This window comes from Aquarana catesbeiana, linkage group LG05 (assembly GCF_042186555.1).
Source record: "Aquarana catesbeiana isolate 2022-GZ linkage group LG05, ASM4218655v1, whole genome shotgun sequence".
Classification (NCBI taxonomy): Eukaryota; Metazoa; Chordata; class Amphibia; order Anura; family Ranidae; genus Aquarana; species Aquarana catesbeiana.
The window spans coordinates 539597524-539614357 of record NC_133328.1 but is presented as its reverse complement, the minus strand read 5'-3'; the positions used below and the strand labels follow the sequence as shown (position 1 = coordinate 539614357).

The 16834-nt window shown below is 43.6% G+C and overlaps 1 protein-coding gene across 6 annotated transcripts in view; it reads left to right on the top strand.

Annotated features, from left to right (window-relative positions):
- STAU2 (staufen double-stranded RNA binding protein 2) overlaps window positions 1-16834 on the top strand; it is a 491304-nt gene that overhangs the window by 277234 nt on the left and 197236 nt on the right. For all 6 annotated transcript variants that reach the window (XM_073631810.1, XM_073631809.1, XM_073631807.1 and 3 more), the window contains one exon: window positions 11118-11249. In XM_073631810.1, the coding sequence (XP_073487911.1) occupies window positions 11118-11249 (132 nt within the window). The remainder of the gene's footprint in view (window positions 1-11117; window positions 11250-16834) is intronic.

Here is a 16834-nt window from a genome sequence, read left to right as displayed (position 1 = left end):
ATTCGGGTCGACTTGTACTCGAGTATATACGGTATGTATTCTTAACTCAAAAATGTTAAAAGGATGCAGAAAAACACAAAAGCAAACCATTTCTTGAGAAATGGATTACAGAGCCATTAGGTAGTAGATGTGTATAGATATTGTTTGGAGAATAAGAATATAATTTATTGTCACTTTAGATTGTTTTTGTGGCTACATCATTGATATTTGAAACAGAAGTCAAGGTGATTTATGCATCACTTCTCAGCAACACTTTGCTGTCAACCAAAGCTTCTGAAAGGAAAGGTGTTGAATGGCATGCTCTAGAGCCCTGTGTCCACCATCTCTAAAATTGCATATTATTCAGCAATGGAAAGAAAGATAATGCACAAGATAAGTTTTAGTAGGATAGTACGTTTTCTTTAAAATATAGCTAATGTATTTTACTTGCCAAAATGTTACATAATTCCATCCACATAAATTGCTGTAATTGGACATTGTACAGTAGCTGGAAGAGGATTTGTAATATTCAGACTATGCAGTGCAGTTGCCAATAGAAAAAAAGTAAGGGAGTGCACATAACCTGATGTTTGCCTGTAATTCAGGTCCTTACTGTAGTCCTTCCATGTATAGAACATGCAGACCTACTACAGGAGATGGTCAGAGACTGCAGACCTACTACAGGAGATGGTCAGAGACTGCAGACCTACTACAGGAGATGGTCAGAGACTGCAGACCTACTACAGGAGACGCTCAGAGACTGCAGACGTACTACAGGAGACAGTCAGAGACCGTTTGGCAGCAACTTGGATAGAAAACAGACAAAAATCACGTAAAAGAAAAATTAGGAACATGTTACACCTTAAATACGGGTGTAACATGTTTCTAAAGGTGAACCTCACTTTTACCACATCATCACTGCTAAGTGACTGCGTTTTGCATGCGTTTACACAAGCACTGGTGTAAACTCTTGTATAGCAGTGCAATGAAAGACTGTATGCTGCTCTCGTGTGTCTTTTATGCCAGCTAATTACGCTCTGTGCAAGCTGTATGCCCTCTTGTAGCCATGTGAATGAAGCCTAATTGTACTACCTTACTTAATGAACAAGACTGTTTACTGTGCAGTTGCTCTGTTTTATTCACAGAATAGAGCTAACTTAAAGCATGCCTTGATATTTGCACATGGGCACCTGAGTCTCCTAGCGTGCTTGCTAACGTTTAACATTATAATGCTGACAGCCAGGATGGTTGATACAGCTGTCTGTGGAAAGATTCTGGGTCTCACCCAAGGCAGAGTAAAAGCTGTGTTTGTGGTTACATCAGGCCACATGCGCTGTCACGGCTGGAGCTCTCAGGAGCAACCTGCTGTCTTCTGGTAGAATCACACCCACAGCCTGATGAGCAGGATTTATATGTGCAAATTGTGCATCCCCGGAAAGTGACTTTTATATGACGGCCAGGAAAATAAGTAAAATCATAACAAGTAGACTATGCCAGCATGTAAATTCTGACATGGATCAGAGTGCCATTAGTATAGATTAGTTTCATATACAGTATATCCTCCAGCAGGATCCTCCATGTCATATTTTTTTTTTCGTCTAGGAGTCTGGGGGGTTAGATCCCCCCCCCCCCCATGGCAATGCAGCTGTGACCTGTGGGAAGCCTGAGCTGGGCTGCTTGTTGCCTCAATCCTATAGAGCGTACATAAGAAGATGCACACGGCTGACAGTTATGCAAGCGCCTTTTTTTTTTTGCTTGTCGCAGGGAAGTTTTAGAACCTCTGTTAAAGTGATATTAAAGCCTTTTTTATTAAAATAAAAAAAAGGTTATACTTACCTGCTCTGTGCAATGGTATGCCTCACCTCCTCTTCTGGAGTCTGCTCCTCCTTCCTGTGGATGCCCCCTTAGCACACTGTGTGTGTCCATACGCGCTCCAGAGCCAGGCTGTGTCCATAGGCGCACACAGTGCAGCTCAGGCATGCCCCCCTCCCCCACTGTATTGTCACAGGATTTGACTGGCAGCAGAAAGAGCCTATGGCTCCTACTGCCTTAAGTGTCTTCTGTGAGACGAGGAAGTGAAGGGAGAAGAGCTGTAGCTGTGACAGCGCTGGATTGATGACGGGACTCGGGTAAGTATTTTGAGGGGGGTAAAAAATGTTGTAACTTTAGAACCAGTTCAAGTAGTAAATGTCTATGAATTATTTTTGGACAGGAAGGATATCATTTATTGTCACGTCATACGTTCTTAGTGGACTGTTTTTGTGGTATTTGAAACTGAACTTTTGGCAAGTTATGCATCAACTCTCATCATCACATCAGTCATTACCTGCATTAAGGTAAACAAAACATTTAGCCTTTAGAAATACTTTTAAGATTTGCACTGATGACCACTTTCACTGGGATCTCTCTTTGCACTGATGACCAATTCCACCGAGACAAAAAGTAAGGGAAAATCCTTAACGTTGAGTTGTCACCAGAACAGAAATTAAGTGGATATCTACCAATGGAGAGACTTGTGATAGAAGTCTAAGGGGGTATTTCCTTCACTTTGGAGAGATTTCAATTCCATTTTCATTTTGTACAAGATTAAAAATGAAGAAAATTATCCCCACTGTGACACAGATGACAAAAATAACCTGATGGGATTTACCCAGTCACCAATCTATCCAAAATAAATTAAAAAGTTTTAGCTAGCAGTAATGAATATCTAAATATGTGAAACAAACACATTGAACCATAGTGACTTTATAGGATAAGGATGGTGGCCTATTACAAATCTCTCAACAAATCTCATTACAGATTGTATATTCGATTAGTATGAATAGTAGGAGGTTCCACCACACCATCACAATAGGCTTAAAGCGGAGTTCCACCCAAAAATGGAACTTCCGCTTTTCTGGTTCCTTCCCCCCCTCCGGTGTCACATTTAGCACTTTGCAGGGGGGGAGCAGATACCTATCTAATACAGGTATTTTGCTCCCACTTCCAGGCATAGATACCCAAGCCACCTGTGGCTATCTACCCCACTTCCGGTGCCTTCTCCGTGTCCCCCCCCCCCCACTGTCTTCTGGGAGACACACAGGTCCCAGAAGCCAGCGGGGACCAGTGGGATAGCGCAGCGCGAGTCGCGCATGCGTAGTAGGGAACCAGGAAGTGAAGCCGCAAGGCTTCTCTTTCTGATTTCCTTACTGAAGATGGCAGCGGCAGCACCCGACAGCCAAGGGAAAGATCGGCTTCGGGTACCGACATTGCAAGCGCCCTGGACAGGTAAGTGTCCTTATTAGTATTTGTAGCTGCTGACTTTTTTTTGAAAAAAAATCGGCGGAACTCCGCTTTAACATGTTTTGCGCAGTTCGCTTCCTCAGAAGCACAAGGTGCTGAAATAAAAATGCTACAATTGACGTGGATCAGGACCAATAACCTAGGTCACGTATATCACACAGGGAACCATAGACATAAAGCCCAGTTCTAAACAAAAGCATCAGCTGGATATATACTACAACCTAAGCGTAGGTGCAGATGGCATTCCTTGTAGCAATTCCATTAAGTTTGAAATAGTATATGTCAAAATTCACTAACTAAGGGTCACAAACACATAGTGACCAAGCAAAACAAAAGAAGTAGAATCATGCCATCCTCACTAGGCACACTGATACCAAAATGGGGGACCACCAGATGTGATGACTACTGCAGCTGTGCTCTTGCATGTAACAGAGACGTGTGTCACAGCGCCGGCCTATCAGGGAGGTGACAAGTGTCCAGAGCTACAAATCCAGGGGGGGACAGTGTGGCTGGGGGCGGCATGTTGAGAGTTTTTTTTTTTTTCTTGGGAGAGTTCATGTGATCAGCACAGGGCCAATCAGTACTGTCCAGACAGAGGGTCAGGTGTCATGTAGCCTCATAGGGCAGTCAGAGGAAAATGAAAACTCCTCCTACAAGCTTAAACCAGTGCTTGGCCAGACACTGAAAGAAGTTTTATACTGCTGATAAGAAAAGGCATTTAGCAGTTAAATAATACATTTGGAATAATAAACAAGCACTGGGGCTACCTCATGGAGATACATATGATACAAACTATATCGCCAGTAGAAATCTCTACTAGGAAGAACATATATTGTAGGTGCAATTTCATGTCTAACAAAAAGTTCGGATAACTATCTATCTAGTACAGTGTTTCTCAACTCCAGTCCTCAAGGCGCCCCAACAGGTCATGTTTTCAGGCTTTCCATTATTTTGCACAGGTGATTTAATCAGTTTCACTGCCTTAGTAATTACCACAGCCATTTCATCTGAGGGAAATCCTGAAAACATGACCTGTTGGTGCGCCTTGAGGACTGGAGTTGAGAAACACTGATCTAGTATATATATATTATCGTATACATTCTTTTTAAAAAAAATTGGAAACTCCTTTGTGAAACTTGAATAAAAATATTGAAACCGAAACACGCCCTAGGGATTACCTTTCCTCAGGAGTGAAGCCAACTCTGTATAGCAATGTAAGAAAAACACAGAAAAGCGCCTCTGAGTGCAAGGTTTATTGTACAATAACATAAGTATTCCAACACTTAAATGGCAGTAAGAAGTGATGTGCTTGTATGGGACAAAGTTCGCCCGGGATGTATATTAATATGTATGTATGTATTGTGGCAGAGCAAGGCTCTGTCACTATGAAAATGGGGTTAAAGTGGACACCGAGTCTGCATATTGTCTGAGTGCAGAGCTACAGAGTGTAGGTTTGAGGTGGAGAGAACTGCTCTGGCAGTTTTCTCCAGGTTTTGCTAGTTCCTTATGGGGCTCTGTAGTTTGGAGATCCTTCAGAGTCTTGGGTGGGACGGGATCTCCAACCCTGTGTCCGGGTCTTGTGGACAGCCAGCAGGGTGTGTGCCCAGGTGCACACAGCCCATATAACGAGGGACTGGTGAGAGCAGAAAGGGTGGAGGAAGGTGAAGTTGGAGCAGTGGCCGCTAGTAACTGTCTCTGTGTGAGAACAGATGCTGTGTGCGTTGAAGGGCTTCAAAGCTATGTGCGTCCAAGGAGCCAGATGCTGTGTGCGTTGAAGGGCTTCAAAGCTATGTGCGTCCAAGGAGCCAGATGCTGTGTGCGTTGAAGGGCTTCAAAGCTATGTGCGTCCAAGGAGCCAGATGCTGTGTGCGTTGAAGGGCTTCAAAGCTATGTGCGTCCAAGGAGCCAGATGCTGTGTGCGTTGAAGGGCTTCAAAGCTGTGTGCGTCCAGGGAGCCAGAAGCTGTGTGCATTGAAGGGCTGTAAAGCTGTGTGCGTCAAAGGAGCCAGAAGCTGTGTGCATTGAAGCTCTTGAAACTGTGTGTGACCAAGGAGCCTAAGACTGTGTGCATCCAAGCAGCTTGTTTGAGGGGCCTGTTCCCTATAGCAGCAATACTGCTGAAGAGTAGCCAGGTGGGCTAGCATTTTCATTTGGATTTTCTATTGTATTTACTTGCTGAAGCTTGGACCCCTGCATGGGATTCCTGGATGGACTTTTGTTGTTTTTTCCTTTAATAAACGTGGGCTACCAGGCCCTTAACTATAAATGCCTCTCTGATGTGGACTCACTGCACTAAAACGCATCTATCCACTTGAGCTGAACAATCCCCAATGTCACAAGTGGTGCTCGAATGCGGGCATGTAGACGGTTGAATCTAGGTCCTTGCTCCATGGTGAGTCGCATCAGGAACTACTGCTAGCTGTGTGTGGCAGCCAGGCGAACAGCATTGCACAGAAGTTTGATGGACTGTGTTGCATGCAGGTTGTGTACCTGTGAAAGGAGAATCGCATATTTTTTCTCTCCGTGTTGCATGCAGGTTGTGTACCTGTGAAAGGAGAATCACATATTTTTTTTCTCTCTGCTGTGAAGTGTGTTGCAAGTTGCTGTGTGTAAGACAGCAAGCATGGGGCGTTCAAAACAGAAAAAGGAAGCAATCCTTGCTGAAGCAAGGGAAAGGGTTCTATGGCTAGAGGGTATTTCACCACATGCCCCAGCCACGCCAGAGAATTTTTCCAAGTGTGAAATTTCTGTGACCTGGGGTAAATTAATCATGTCATCCCCAGTTAAAAAGGAAGTGAAAGAAGTTTCCCCTGGCAACAGGAAGCCAGGTGGACAACAGCGTGTGAAAAAGAGGAATATGGTCATCTGTGGAAGCAATGTCCAGGCCAACAGGGATGTCGGGGATCCAAGGAGTCTGTCTGCTGATGGTCATGACCAGTGGTATCCTGTGGCAACAGAGAGCCAGTCATTAAGGAGATTCCAAGAAAGTAAAGTTCAGCTACCAGTACCGTGCTTGGAATGTGGTCAAGTGGGGCATGGAATTTTTACTTGCCCAAGGTTCTGGAACAACGCTGAAGAGTCTGGAAAGGCTGCAGTGTCGTCCTGTGGCCACACAGAGGAAGTAGCTGGTATGGATGCAGCTGAGAGACAGCGCACTCAAGTGAAGGGTATGATGTCAGCCACTGAAAATGGTAAGACTGTTTCAGTTTGTGGGACTGAACCTAGTGACATGGGAGTGTGTCCAGCAGGAAGATCCGCAGTGCAAATGGACATAGACTTGCTGCAGTGTGCTACCCGGAGCAGTGGGGAGGCACTTGGTGAGGACCAGCTGACAGCAAGGTTAAAGACTCAAATGAACATGGGAACTATGCATGTGCCTGCTATAATCCAGCAGAGTGCTGGAGAGGTTAAACTAGGGGTGACCAAAACTGTTATTGTGCCATGTTCCCTAGTGACAGGTGCTGCAGAGTTGCCCAGGGAAACTTCAGAGGAGCTTGCAGTGACGGAGCAGAGAGTTTCCCAGGTCAGCTATGGAGCTGCCCAAGGAGGAAAGAGTTCCCCTTTAAAGATAGAGGGTGATGTGAGGAGAGGCTCACAGGCTGTGGTTGGTAATAGACAATCCACAAAAGTAGCAGTTATGTCTATACGTAATGAAAATTATGATGGTTATGCTGACAAATATGTTACTGTTGGCAAATGTGATGGTATTGGTGATAATGACATTGAAAAATGTGTTCCCTTTAATGTCATGTCTGAAAATGTTGGAAATGTGTTCACTGCCAATGATGGGAGTAGGATATCTCCCATGACAACCAGAAGCGCAGGCTTGTCCATGGGAGTCTCGTGGGGTCTCCATGTGTTGGAGCCAGAGGTTTTCCAGGATGGCTGTGGTGCTACTCTGGTGAAACAAAGGAAGACTGAGTCACACAGTGAGAGTGTGCAGGCGCAGCCCCACAACCCTAAGTGTAACCCTGGTGTCAAGGGGTTAATTCAGCCAGCAAAAGCTGAAAGTGCAGAGCTGTGTGTGTCAGTAGCGCCCCCAGAGCAGGTAGGGCAAAAGCATGTATTACAGCCTGCCTTGTCAGATGATGTGTGCACCCAAAGGGATATGTATAGAAATGACACAGGTGATGTTTTGGCTAGTGAATCCCAGGTTCCTGTGGGGCCTTCTAGAGTAGGTGATGGAACCACAATAGACTGGGATAATTGGTATGAGAATGCAATCGCAATATTAAATAATGTGGTGGACATAACACCTGCTATGCCCAATGGAGGGATCGCAGATCGGCTGGTGCTCAAGGACACGTTTGTCCCTGCGAAGGTTAATGCCCTCCAGTCTGAAGGAACTGTTCAGGGTGCTGGCAAAGCAGATGTGTTGTCCACAGCCCCACAGCTCAAGTGTGAAGGTGACAATGTGACTTATAATGACCTGCAGTGGCTCACTGACACTGGTACAGAAGGGAAAAGTGTGAGACATGTGTCTGACAGCGCTCCAGGGGAGCAACAGGCTGTGATGAGGGGTACCTCCAAGGAGTTGGAGGTCTCTTCAAATGTCTCAACCTCACAAGCTGCAGTGGATGAGCCCCTCCATGTCTTGGACAGGGAAAAAGTCCCTAGAAAGGTCTGGTATTTAGACATGGGATGTTTGGAGATGACAGAGACCTTACTTGAAATGCTGGAGTTAGTAAAAATGCACTCACTGTACACTTGGGTGTCTCCACCACAGTCGGACCAGGTGGTGCTGCGTAGTACCCATGGGTGGAGCCAGGTGGTACAGGCTGTGCTGGGAAGCCTTGATCGAGAATGGTATTGGTGGGACCAATGCTTATTAACAGTGTGGCAGATAGTCTTGAGGTTCTCTGAGAGGGTGCTCCCAGTTACTGAGTGGTATGGAAGGTGCCCAGGAGAACTGTTGGAGACATCAAAGGTCTCTCCGGCTGGTGTAGTGACTATAAACATCTCTGCTGGTGTGGTCCGAGGTGCGGCTGAGCAGTGGTCAATAGAGGGCGTGGATACTGTTTCACCCGCTAAACCTCATGAGAAGGTAGGGCCCAAAATAGACGCAGCACTAGCAGAGATGCTTTCTATCACTCAGAAAGTGGTACAACTTAAAGTACCCGGAGACACTGTAAAGGAAAGTGCTAATGTTGGTTGCTGCAAAAATGTAATGTGTACATCAGAAAGAAGTAGTTTGTGCTTGGATCAGTGTCATTTGTTAGATCAGTTACCCATGGAGTGTTGGACAACAGGTGAGGTGAAGCTGTGCTATGGACCCTTGGGGTGTAATCGCTTGCCTGTGTTTTGTCCCTCCTCAGGTCTGGTCCTAACAAGTACTGAGATAGATGGCACTGATTGTGTTCGACAGGATGTCATTGAAATGTATGATCTGCTAATGTTTGGTGCTGTTAAAAGTGACGTGGTTGCCGTGGGTAACCAGAGAGAGGTTTTTGAACCTGAAAGACCTGTGGTGAAAGATAAAACTGACGTCTGTAAGCTGAAAGGTAGGATCAGGGAAGGCAGAGTTCCCCCAAGAGAGGAGAGTATGCTCAGGAACCCCAAGAGAAGAGAGGGAAGGCAGAGTATACGGAATTATAGGACCCTGTTAAGATCCAAGGTGGGACGTACCTGGAAGCACACCCGAAAAAAGGGTTGGGCCTACGTGGCTGATGGCCAGCACAGAAGTGTCCCAACTGCTATGGTGGGTGCAGGTGTTTCTCCCTCCGGATCGAAACAAGAGGGGGGGGTATGTGGCAGAGCAAGGCTCTGTCACTATGAAAATGGGGTTAAAGTGGACACCGAGTCTGCATATTGTCTGAGTGCAGAGCTACAGAGTGTAGGTTTGAGGTGGAGAGAACTGCTCTGGCAGTTTTCTCCAGGTTTTGCTAGTTCCTTATGGGGCTCTGTAGTTTGGAGATCCTTCAGAGTCTTGGGTGGGACGGGATCTCCAACCCTGTGTCCGGGTCTTGTGGACAGCCAGCAGGGTGTGTGCCCAGGTGCACACAGCCCATATAACGAGGGACTGGTGAGAGCAGAAAGGGTGGAGGAAGGTGAAGTTGGAGCAGTGGCCGCTAGTAACTGTCTCTGTGTGAGAACAGATGCTGTGTGCGTTGAAGGGCTTCAAAGCTATGTGCGTCCAAGGAGCCAGATGCTGTGTGCGTTGAAGGGCTTCAAAGCTATGTGCGTCCAAGGAGCCAGATGCTGTGTGCGTTGAAGGGCTTCAAAGCTATGTGCGTCCAAGGAGCCAGATGCTGTGTGCGTTGAAGGGCTTCAAAGCTATGTGCGTCCAAGGAGCCAGATGCTGTGTGCGTTGAAGGGCTTCAAAGCTGTGTGCGTCCAGGGAGCCAGAAGCTGTGTGCATTGAAGGGCTGTAAAGCTGTGTGCGTCAAAGGAGCCAGAAGCTGTGTGCATTGAAGCTCTTGAAACTGTGTGTGACCAAGGAGCCTAAGACTGTGTGCATCCAAGCAGCTTGTTTGAGGGGCCTGTTCCCTATAGCAGCAATACTGCTGAAGAGTAGCCAGGTGGGCTAGCATTTTCATTTGGATTTTCTATTGTATTTACTTGCTGAAGCTTGGACCCCTGCGTGGGATTCCTGGATGGACTTTTGTTGTTTTTTCCTTTAATAAACGTGGGCTACCAGGCCCTTAACTATAAATGCCTCTCTGATGTGGACTCACTGCACTAAAACGCATCTATCCACTTGAGCTGAACAATCCCCAATGTCACAGTATATTAATATAACAATTGTGGCGCGCAGTATATGGGACTGGCTCATATATACACACATATGAGGATATTAGAGGGGATGAAAAAGGAGAAGTTAGTTATCGATATACAAAGGGTGGGGGGGATGTTAGAGAGTGTTAAAAAAAAAATATATATATATATTTATAATATATATTTTATTATAAGTAAACAAAAAATTATTCATAATATAATAAAGAATTATGAAGAATTGTAAATATAGGAAAGGCATATGTAAAAATGGCTAAATGATGTAATCTGTAGTAAAGCTATCTAACAGCTATATTGTGATTTCTAGTTCCTCATTCAACCCGTTAGGTACAAGGGTATCAATGTTGGTCGCAACCCTCCTCCAGAGTCTCAGTGGACTAATGGTGCGACCAGCATATAATAGCTCGCAAGGACATGTAACAACATTAGTACAGCGATCTCCCCCGCTGAGCTATTGTGTTCTCACAGGGGGGTGGCCCTGGTTTCTGCTGGTTTTCCAGCATGCTTGTCTGACAGAAGCCGGACAAAATTCTGGCCAAATGACAGCGTTTTTTTTTTTTTTTTGAACCGACAAATGTCTCCCGACATTCGGCTCGTGTGTACCTGGCTTAACACACACAAAGTACACATTTAGGTTGGCAATACACAGGGATCTGATGGATCAGGCTTGAGCAGTCTGACCTTTGTAGGCATTTTAAGGAGCACTGGGCTATCTATTTAACCTGCAGAGATAAAATAAACAAGACCATATCCCTGTAATCTAATTTCCATTGGTGATACAGAATAAGAATTACTTTTATAGCAATCATGTAGAGGTTCCCAAATCATGAATACATAATTTTATCCACATGTACTTGCCATATGCTGTTGCTATCTTCATAAATCACTGTGTAGCCAGACAACTTTTGGCCCAATAGCAGTCTCACGATATGCCAAACAATAGTTACACCCTTGAGTGTGCCGAATTATCATGCAGGTTTTTTGTTTTTGTCTTGTGATAATGGATTGTTTTAACTTCTCTGTCATTTTTATGACTACATACAAGTTAATGTAGGTGTCACTAAGTCTGTAGAGGATTCCTTTACCTAAAATGACAAAAAGGTTAATGTTATATTTCCCAATAGGTCAAAGTTGGAGAACAAACTGCCACTGGAGCTGGGCCCAATAAGAAGACAGCAAAGCGAAATGCTGCAGAAGCCATGCTGTTGCAGCTTGGCTATAAAGCTTCAACTCCTGTTGCAGAGAGCAGTGCAAAGGTAATAAATAATATCAAATAAAATTGAAGTATATATAAAAGTAATACATTATATTATAATAGATCTAAATATATATAAAGGTGGAAAAAAAGGTAAATCTAAGCATATAAAGGTACTAAACAGCTGCTTTTCCGCACTACATAGCAGTGATTAACTGCATAATATCACATTGATCCTATTCTGGTTTGATACTTTTGTCTAATTTTCACTTGCCTCCTTTTAATGCAGATTTTACATAATTTATAAAGTGGCTGGCCATGTTGGTTATTGCAGTTGGATGATCACTCCCTACATCTGGCTCTGGCCTATGTATGGACATGTTGTAGATGCCCAAACTCACACCTGTAAGAGTATTCCCATATTACATGGAACTGATAATATCTCCCCAATATTAACCATAGAGGGGGCAATATTGGACATTATCCCTGCACTCAGTGATGTATGTTCCTTGTGAGACAAATTGTGCCTATGCCATCACCTCCTACCCCCCCCCCCCCCCCTTACTATACATTAATCCACTAAAGCGCTGTACAAGGAAATTTCAACCAATCCATACCGGGAAAAGAAGATTGGACCTGCTTCTCACACCACTGATCTTCCTTCCAAGGAATCCGCTGCTGTCCGCGCTATAATTAACACTTCCAGGAGTATTAGTCTCCATGATGCTTAGCAGCTTTCACTGGTTCCTCTTACTGATTTTCATGTAAATACTGTATCCTGTAATTGGTGGAGGCCAGATAAAGGAACCAGTGGGAGCTGCAGGAACCATGGAAAACGACACGCCCAGAAGTGTTTGTTTCAGTGTGTACTTCAGCTAAAGATTGCTTGGCATCAGACACGAGTTCTGCAGCATGGGCAGCAGGAGATGTCCTGGCTTCTTTTAATATGACATTTCTACACGTAATGACAGGGTTGTTTAAACAGAAGGCAAACAAAAGTAGTTTAGAGCAGAACTTCACCTAACAGGGGAAGTTCCACTTTTCCTCCTCATCCTCCACCTCATTTAGAAGTTGTTTTTTTATTTTATTTTTTTAAATTTTTTTTTCAGGGAGCGGGTGTACCTAGTTTTGACAGGTACCCACTTCCACTTCTGCTCTGATCGCCTAGTTCAGCCCCCTCCCTGCCCGCAACCTCCTGGAATATGCCACATGTCCCAGAAGGCTGCAGGTCCATTCAGAAAGCACCGCGCAATATGCTCAGTAGGGAGCCAGCTGTGAGCCAGTAGGAAGTCTCAGCCGGCTTCTCCCAATTAAGATGGTGGCACTGAGGGCCCAAAGACTGGTGAAGAAACGGCCCAGGTGATGACAGCACTAGATCCCTAGGCTGGTAAGTGCCAGTTAATTAAAAGTCAGCAGCTACAGTATCTGTAGCTGCTGACTTTTAATTTTTCTGCAGTCACAATCAGTGTAAAAAGTACCCAAACATGCACCACAAAAAATGAGATCTTTTACATTTGCATAACATTTTTACATAGTTAGTAAGGTTGAATAAAGACACCAGTCCATCCAGTTCAACCTGAGTGAGTGTGGGTGCGTGTCTACAATTATCCCTATTTTTATTTAAGGTACCCATATAGCGCTGTCAATTTACGTAGCCCTCCACACATACATCGCACACTCACATTGGTCCTGACCCTCAAGGAGCCCACAATCCAAGATTCCCAACTCGCATTCATTTACTAGGGCCAATTTTGGACAGAAGCCAATTAACCTACCAGCATGTCTTTGGAGTATTTTTGTAACTGCCATACAGCCTATTTCTCTGTTAGTTGCTGCACATTACCAACATAGTTACATATTTGGTAAGGTTGAATAAAGACTCCAGTAGATCCAGACTGGGAGGGTGTGTGTTTATATCACTGCTATTTCCAATACCCCTGTACAAAATATATACATATAGTGAAGCTCTATAATAATGTGCAAATATATCTATAATACTAATATAATCTAAGGAGCATAAATATAAACATCCAAACAACAAATAAATGTCTTTTTAAAACTGTTGTGCAAAGAAAGCCTCCATGCAAAAAAAAAAAGTTCTCTGTGCAAAATGTTCCACTTTGCAAATCTGCAATGTTGTGACACAAGATGATCCTTAATCAGTAATCTTCATTTGATTTACTCTCGTAATCTTGTCCATGTCAGGACAGGATTACAAGAGTTGTAGAATAGTGTACAAGCCACGGACGAATGGGTGTTCTTATTATCAGTACTGCAGGACTGGCGGCAAGTAACTATCCTGACCACTATCACACGGTACATGCTTAGTGTTTATGATGTTAATTTGAGTGTCCATTTGGCACATGTTTTATCAATAAATGGTTTTAAAACGATAAAGCACTATTGCATACCCTTGTTATATTGCATGACCATATTGAGCTATCAAGCTGGAGATCGGTATATACAGATTAAGAAGTGTGGGGCATGCTGACAAGTATATAAGGCTAAGGATAAGTCTTAAAGGCTGATTATCTGTTATATTAAGGTGAGGGCACATCTTAAACGGTGGAGGTGGCACATTGTTGAGAGAAAACGATTATGCACGATGGAATTAAATCAAATGAAGATTACTGACTATTGTACAACTCTTGTAATCCTGTCCTGACATGGACAAGATTACAAGAGTAAATCAAATGAAGATTACTGATTAAGGATCATCTTGTGTCACAACATTGCAGATTTGCACAGTGGAACATTTTGCACAGAGAACTTTTTTTTTGCACGGAGGCTTTCTTTGCACACCAGTTTTAAAGAGACATTCATTTGTTGTTTGGATGTTTATATTTAGGCTCATTGGATTATAGTAGTATTATAGATAGATTTGCACATTATTATAGCGCTGCACTATATGTATATATTTTGTGTTTTTTTCACTGTAAGGAAGTGGAGGGAGTGCTGACAGCTGCTGTTCAAATTATTTTATCTTATTTTATTTTACAATATTTTTTGGTTGGAGGATTGACAGTTCACAAGGATCATTTATTCCAATACTCCTGTACAATCGTGTTAGCTGAGAAACGCATCTAATAGTTTTTGAACTTCGCTACACTTCCACTGACACAACCAACTGTGGAAAGGGATTCTACATCCTTACTGCTCTAAGGCAGCCTATAGATGATTCGAAATCGCTTGATTCCCCATGAACACATTGTGCAGCGCTATTGTGTTCTGCCGGGGGGGGGGGTCATGGGCTGTGTGGGGAGCCAGCCCGGCTGTCGAAACACAATAACTGATTTATGTATGGCAGGCTTAACAGTCTAGAGCCCCTTACGCAGGTGAAGATTAAACCACTTTTTGTCCAACTTCATTGCGTGTCTGTGTAACCAACATAACATGATGGGTAATATCCTTCTGTTGTATTACTGGACAGGAAGTTAGCTGTATGGGCTAATGTGACGTTTGTCAACACCATCTTTGTTTTAAGGCTCTACTTTTTAAATAATCTATTGAAGTGGTTATGTGTTTCAACACAAATTTTGTTAACACCTCCATTAAAAAAAACAGATTGTGAAAAGCATGTATTTTTGTCCCTTACAATAAAAACTTTTATTAAAGCTCGGCTAAAGGGTGGCCATCTGGCCTTAGCAAATGATCTGTACACTAAACAAATGATCTTACTTTTAATGCACATATACTGTACACACACACATTTGTATCCTACCAGCATATACAGTGCCTTGAAAAAAGTATTCATGCCCTTTGAAATTTTCTACATTTTGTCATGTTGCAACCAAAAACATAAATGTATTTTATTGGGATTTTATGTGATAGACCAACACAAAATGGCACATATAGTATCTCACAAAAGTGGTTACCCCCCTCAATTTTTTGTAAATATTTTATTATATCTTTTCATGTGACAACACTGAAGAAATAACACTTTGCTACAATGTAAAGTAGTGAGTGTACAGCTTGTATAACAGTGTAAATTTGCCGTCCCCTCAAAATAACTCCACATAAAGCCATTAAAGTGGTTGTAAACCCTTACAACACACTTTTTGCTACAGGTAAACCTATAATAAGGCTTATCTGTAGCTACCCTGGATATCTCCTAAACCTGAACGGAACGGTTTAGGAGATATCCCCTGTATTTGCATGTGCCGCCGTCATCGGCGCACTGAAGCAACGGCACGTACTTCCCGTTGCTTCAGTGAGTGTACCGTTACCGGCGGCACCTGTACGAGGATGGCTGCAAGGGCTTCAATCTCAGGTAAGTAATTCATAATGAGCTAGTATGCTATGCATTATGCCTTTGTCTTGCAGGGTTTTTTTTTTTGTCCTAGGGTTTACAACCACTTTAATGTCTAAACCGCTGGCAACAAAAGTGAGTACACCCCTAAGTGAAAATGTCCAAATTGGGCCCAAAGTGTTAATATTTTGTGTGGCCACCATTATTTTCCAGCACTGCCTTAACCCTCTTGGACATGGACTTCACCAGAGCTTCACAGGTTGCCACTGGAATCCTCTTCCACTCCACTCATGGAGCTGGTGGATGTTAGAGACCTTGCGCTCCTCCACCTTCCGTTTGAGGATGCCTCACAGATGCTCAATAGGGTTGAGGTCTGGAGACATGCTTGGCCAGTCCATCACCTCTACCCTCAGCTTCTTAAGAAAGGCAGTGGTCATGTTTGGGGTCCTTATATTGGAATAGTGCCCTGCGGCCCAGTCTCCGAAGGGAAGGGGCTCATTCATGCTCTGCTTCAGTATGTCACAGTACATGTTGGCATTCATCAGTGAACTGTAGGTCGCCAGTACTGGCAGCACTCATGCAGCCCCAGACCATGACACTCCCACCACCAAGCTTGACTGTAGGCAAGACACACTTTTCTTTGTACTCCTCACCTGGTTGTCGCCACACACGCTTGACACCATCTGAACCAAATAAGTTTATCTTGATGAGAAGATGGATGTAGCCAAATACAGGGCAATCTTAGAAGAAAACCTGTTAGAGTCTGCAAAAGACTTGAGACTAGGGCAGAGGTTCACCTTCCAGAAGAACAAGACCCTAAACATACAGCCAGAGCTACAATGGAATGGTTTAGATCAAAGCATATTCGTGTGTTAGAATGGCCCAAAGTTCAGACCTAAATCCAATTGATAATATGTGGCAAGACTTGAAAATTGCTGTTCACAGACACTCTCCATCCAATCTGACAGAGCTTGAGCTATTTTGCAAAGAAGAATGGGCAAAAATGACACTCTGGTAGAGACCCAAAAAGACTTGCCGCTGTAATTGCAGCGAAAGGTGGTTCTACAAATGCACACCACACTTTTCAGATATTTATTTGTAAAAAAATGTTGAAAACCATTTATCATTTTACTTCCACTTCACAATTATGTGTTGGTCTATCACATAAAATCCCAATAAAATACATTTATTTTTTTGGTTGCAACATGACCAAGTGTGGAAAATTTCAAAGGGTATGAATACTCTTTCAAGGCACTGTATTCTTATGTGCCCAGCACCTCAAGGTTTTGGCATGGAAAATAGTACCTGATTTGAGCAGTTCTTTAGTAAAAGTTTAGATTAGCTGAAATATTAATGTTATGGTTAGCTCATGTGTTGCAGTGTTACGGTGTTGGACC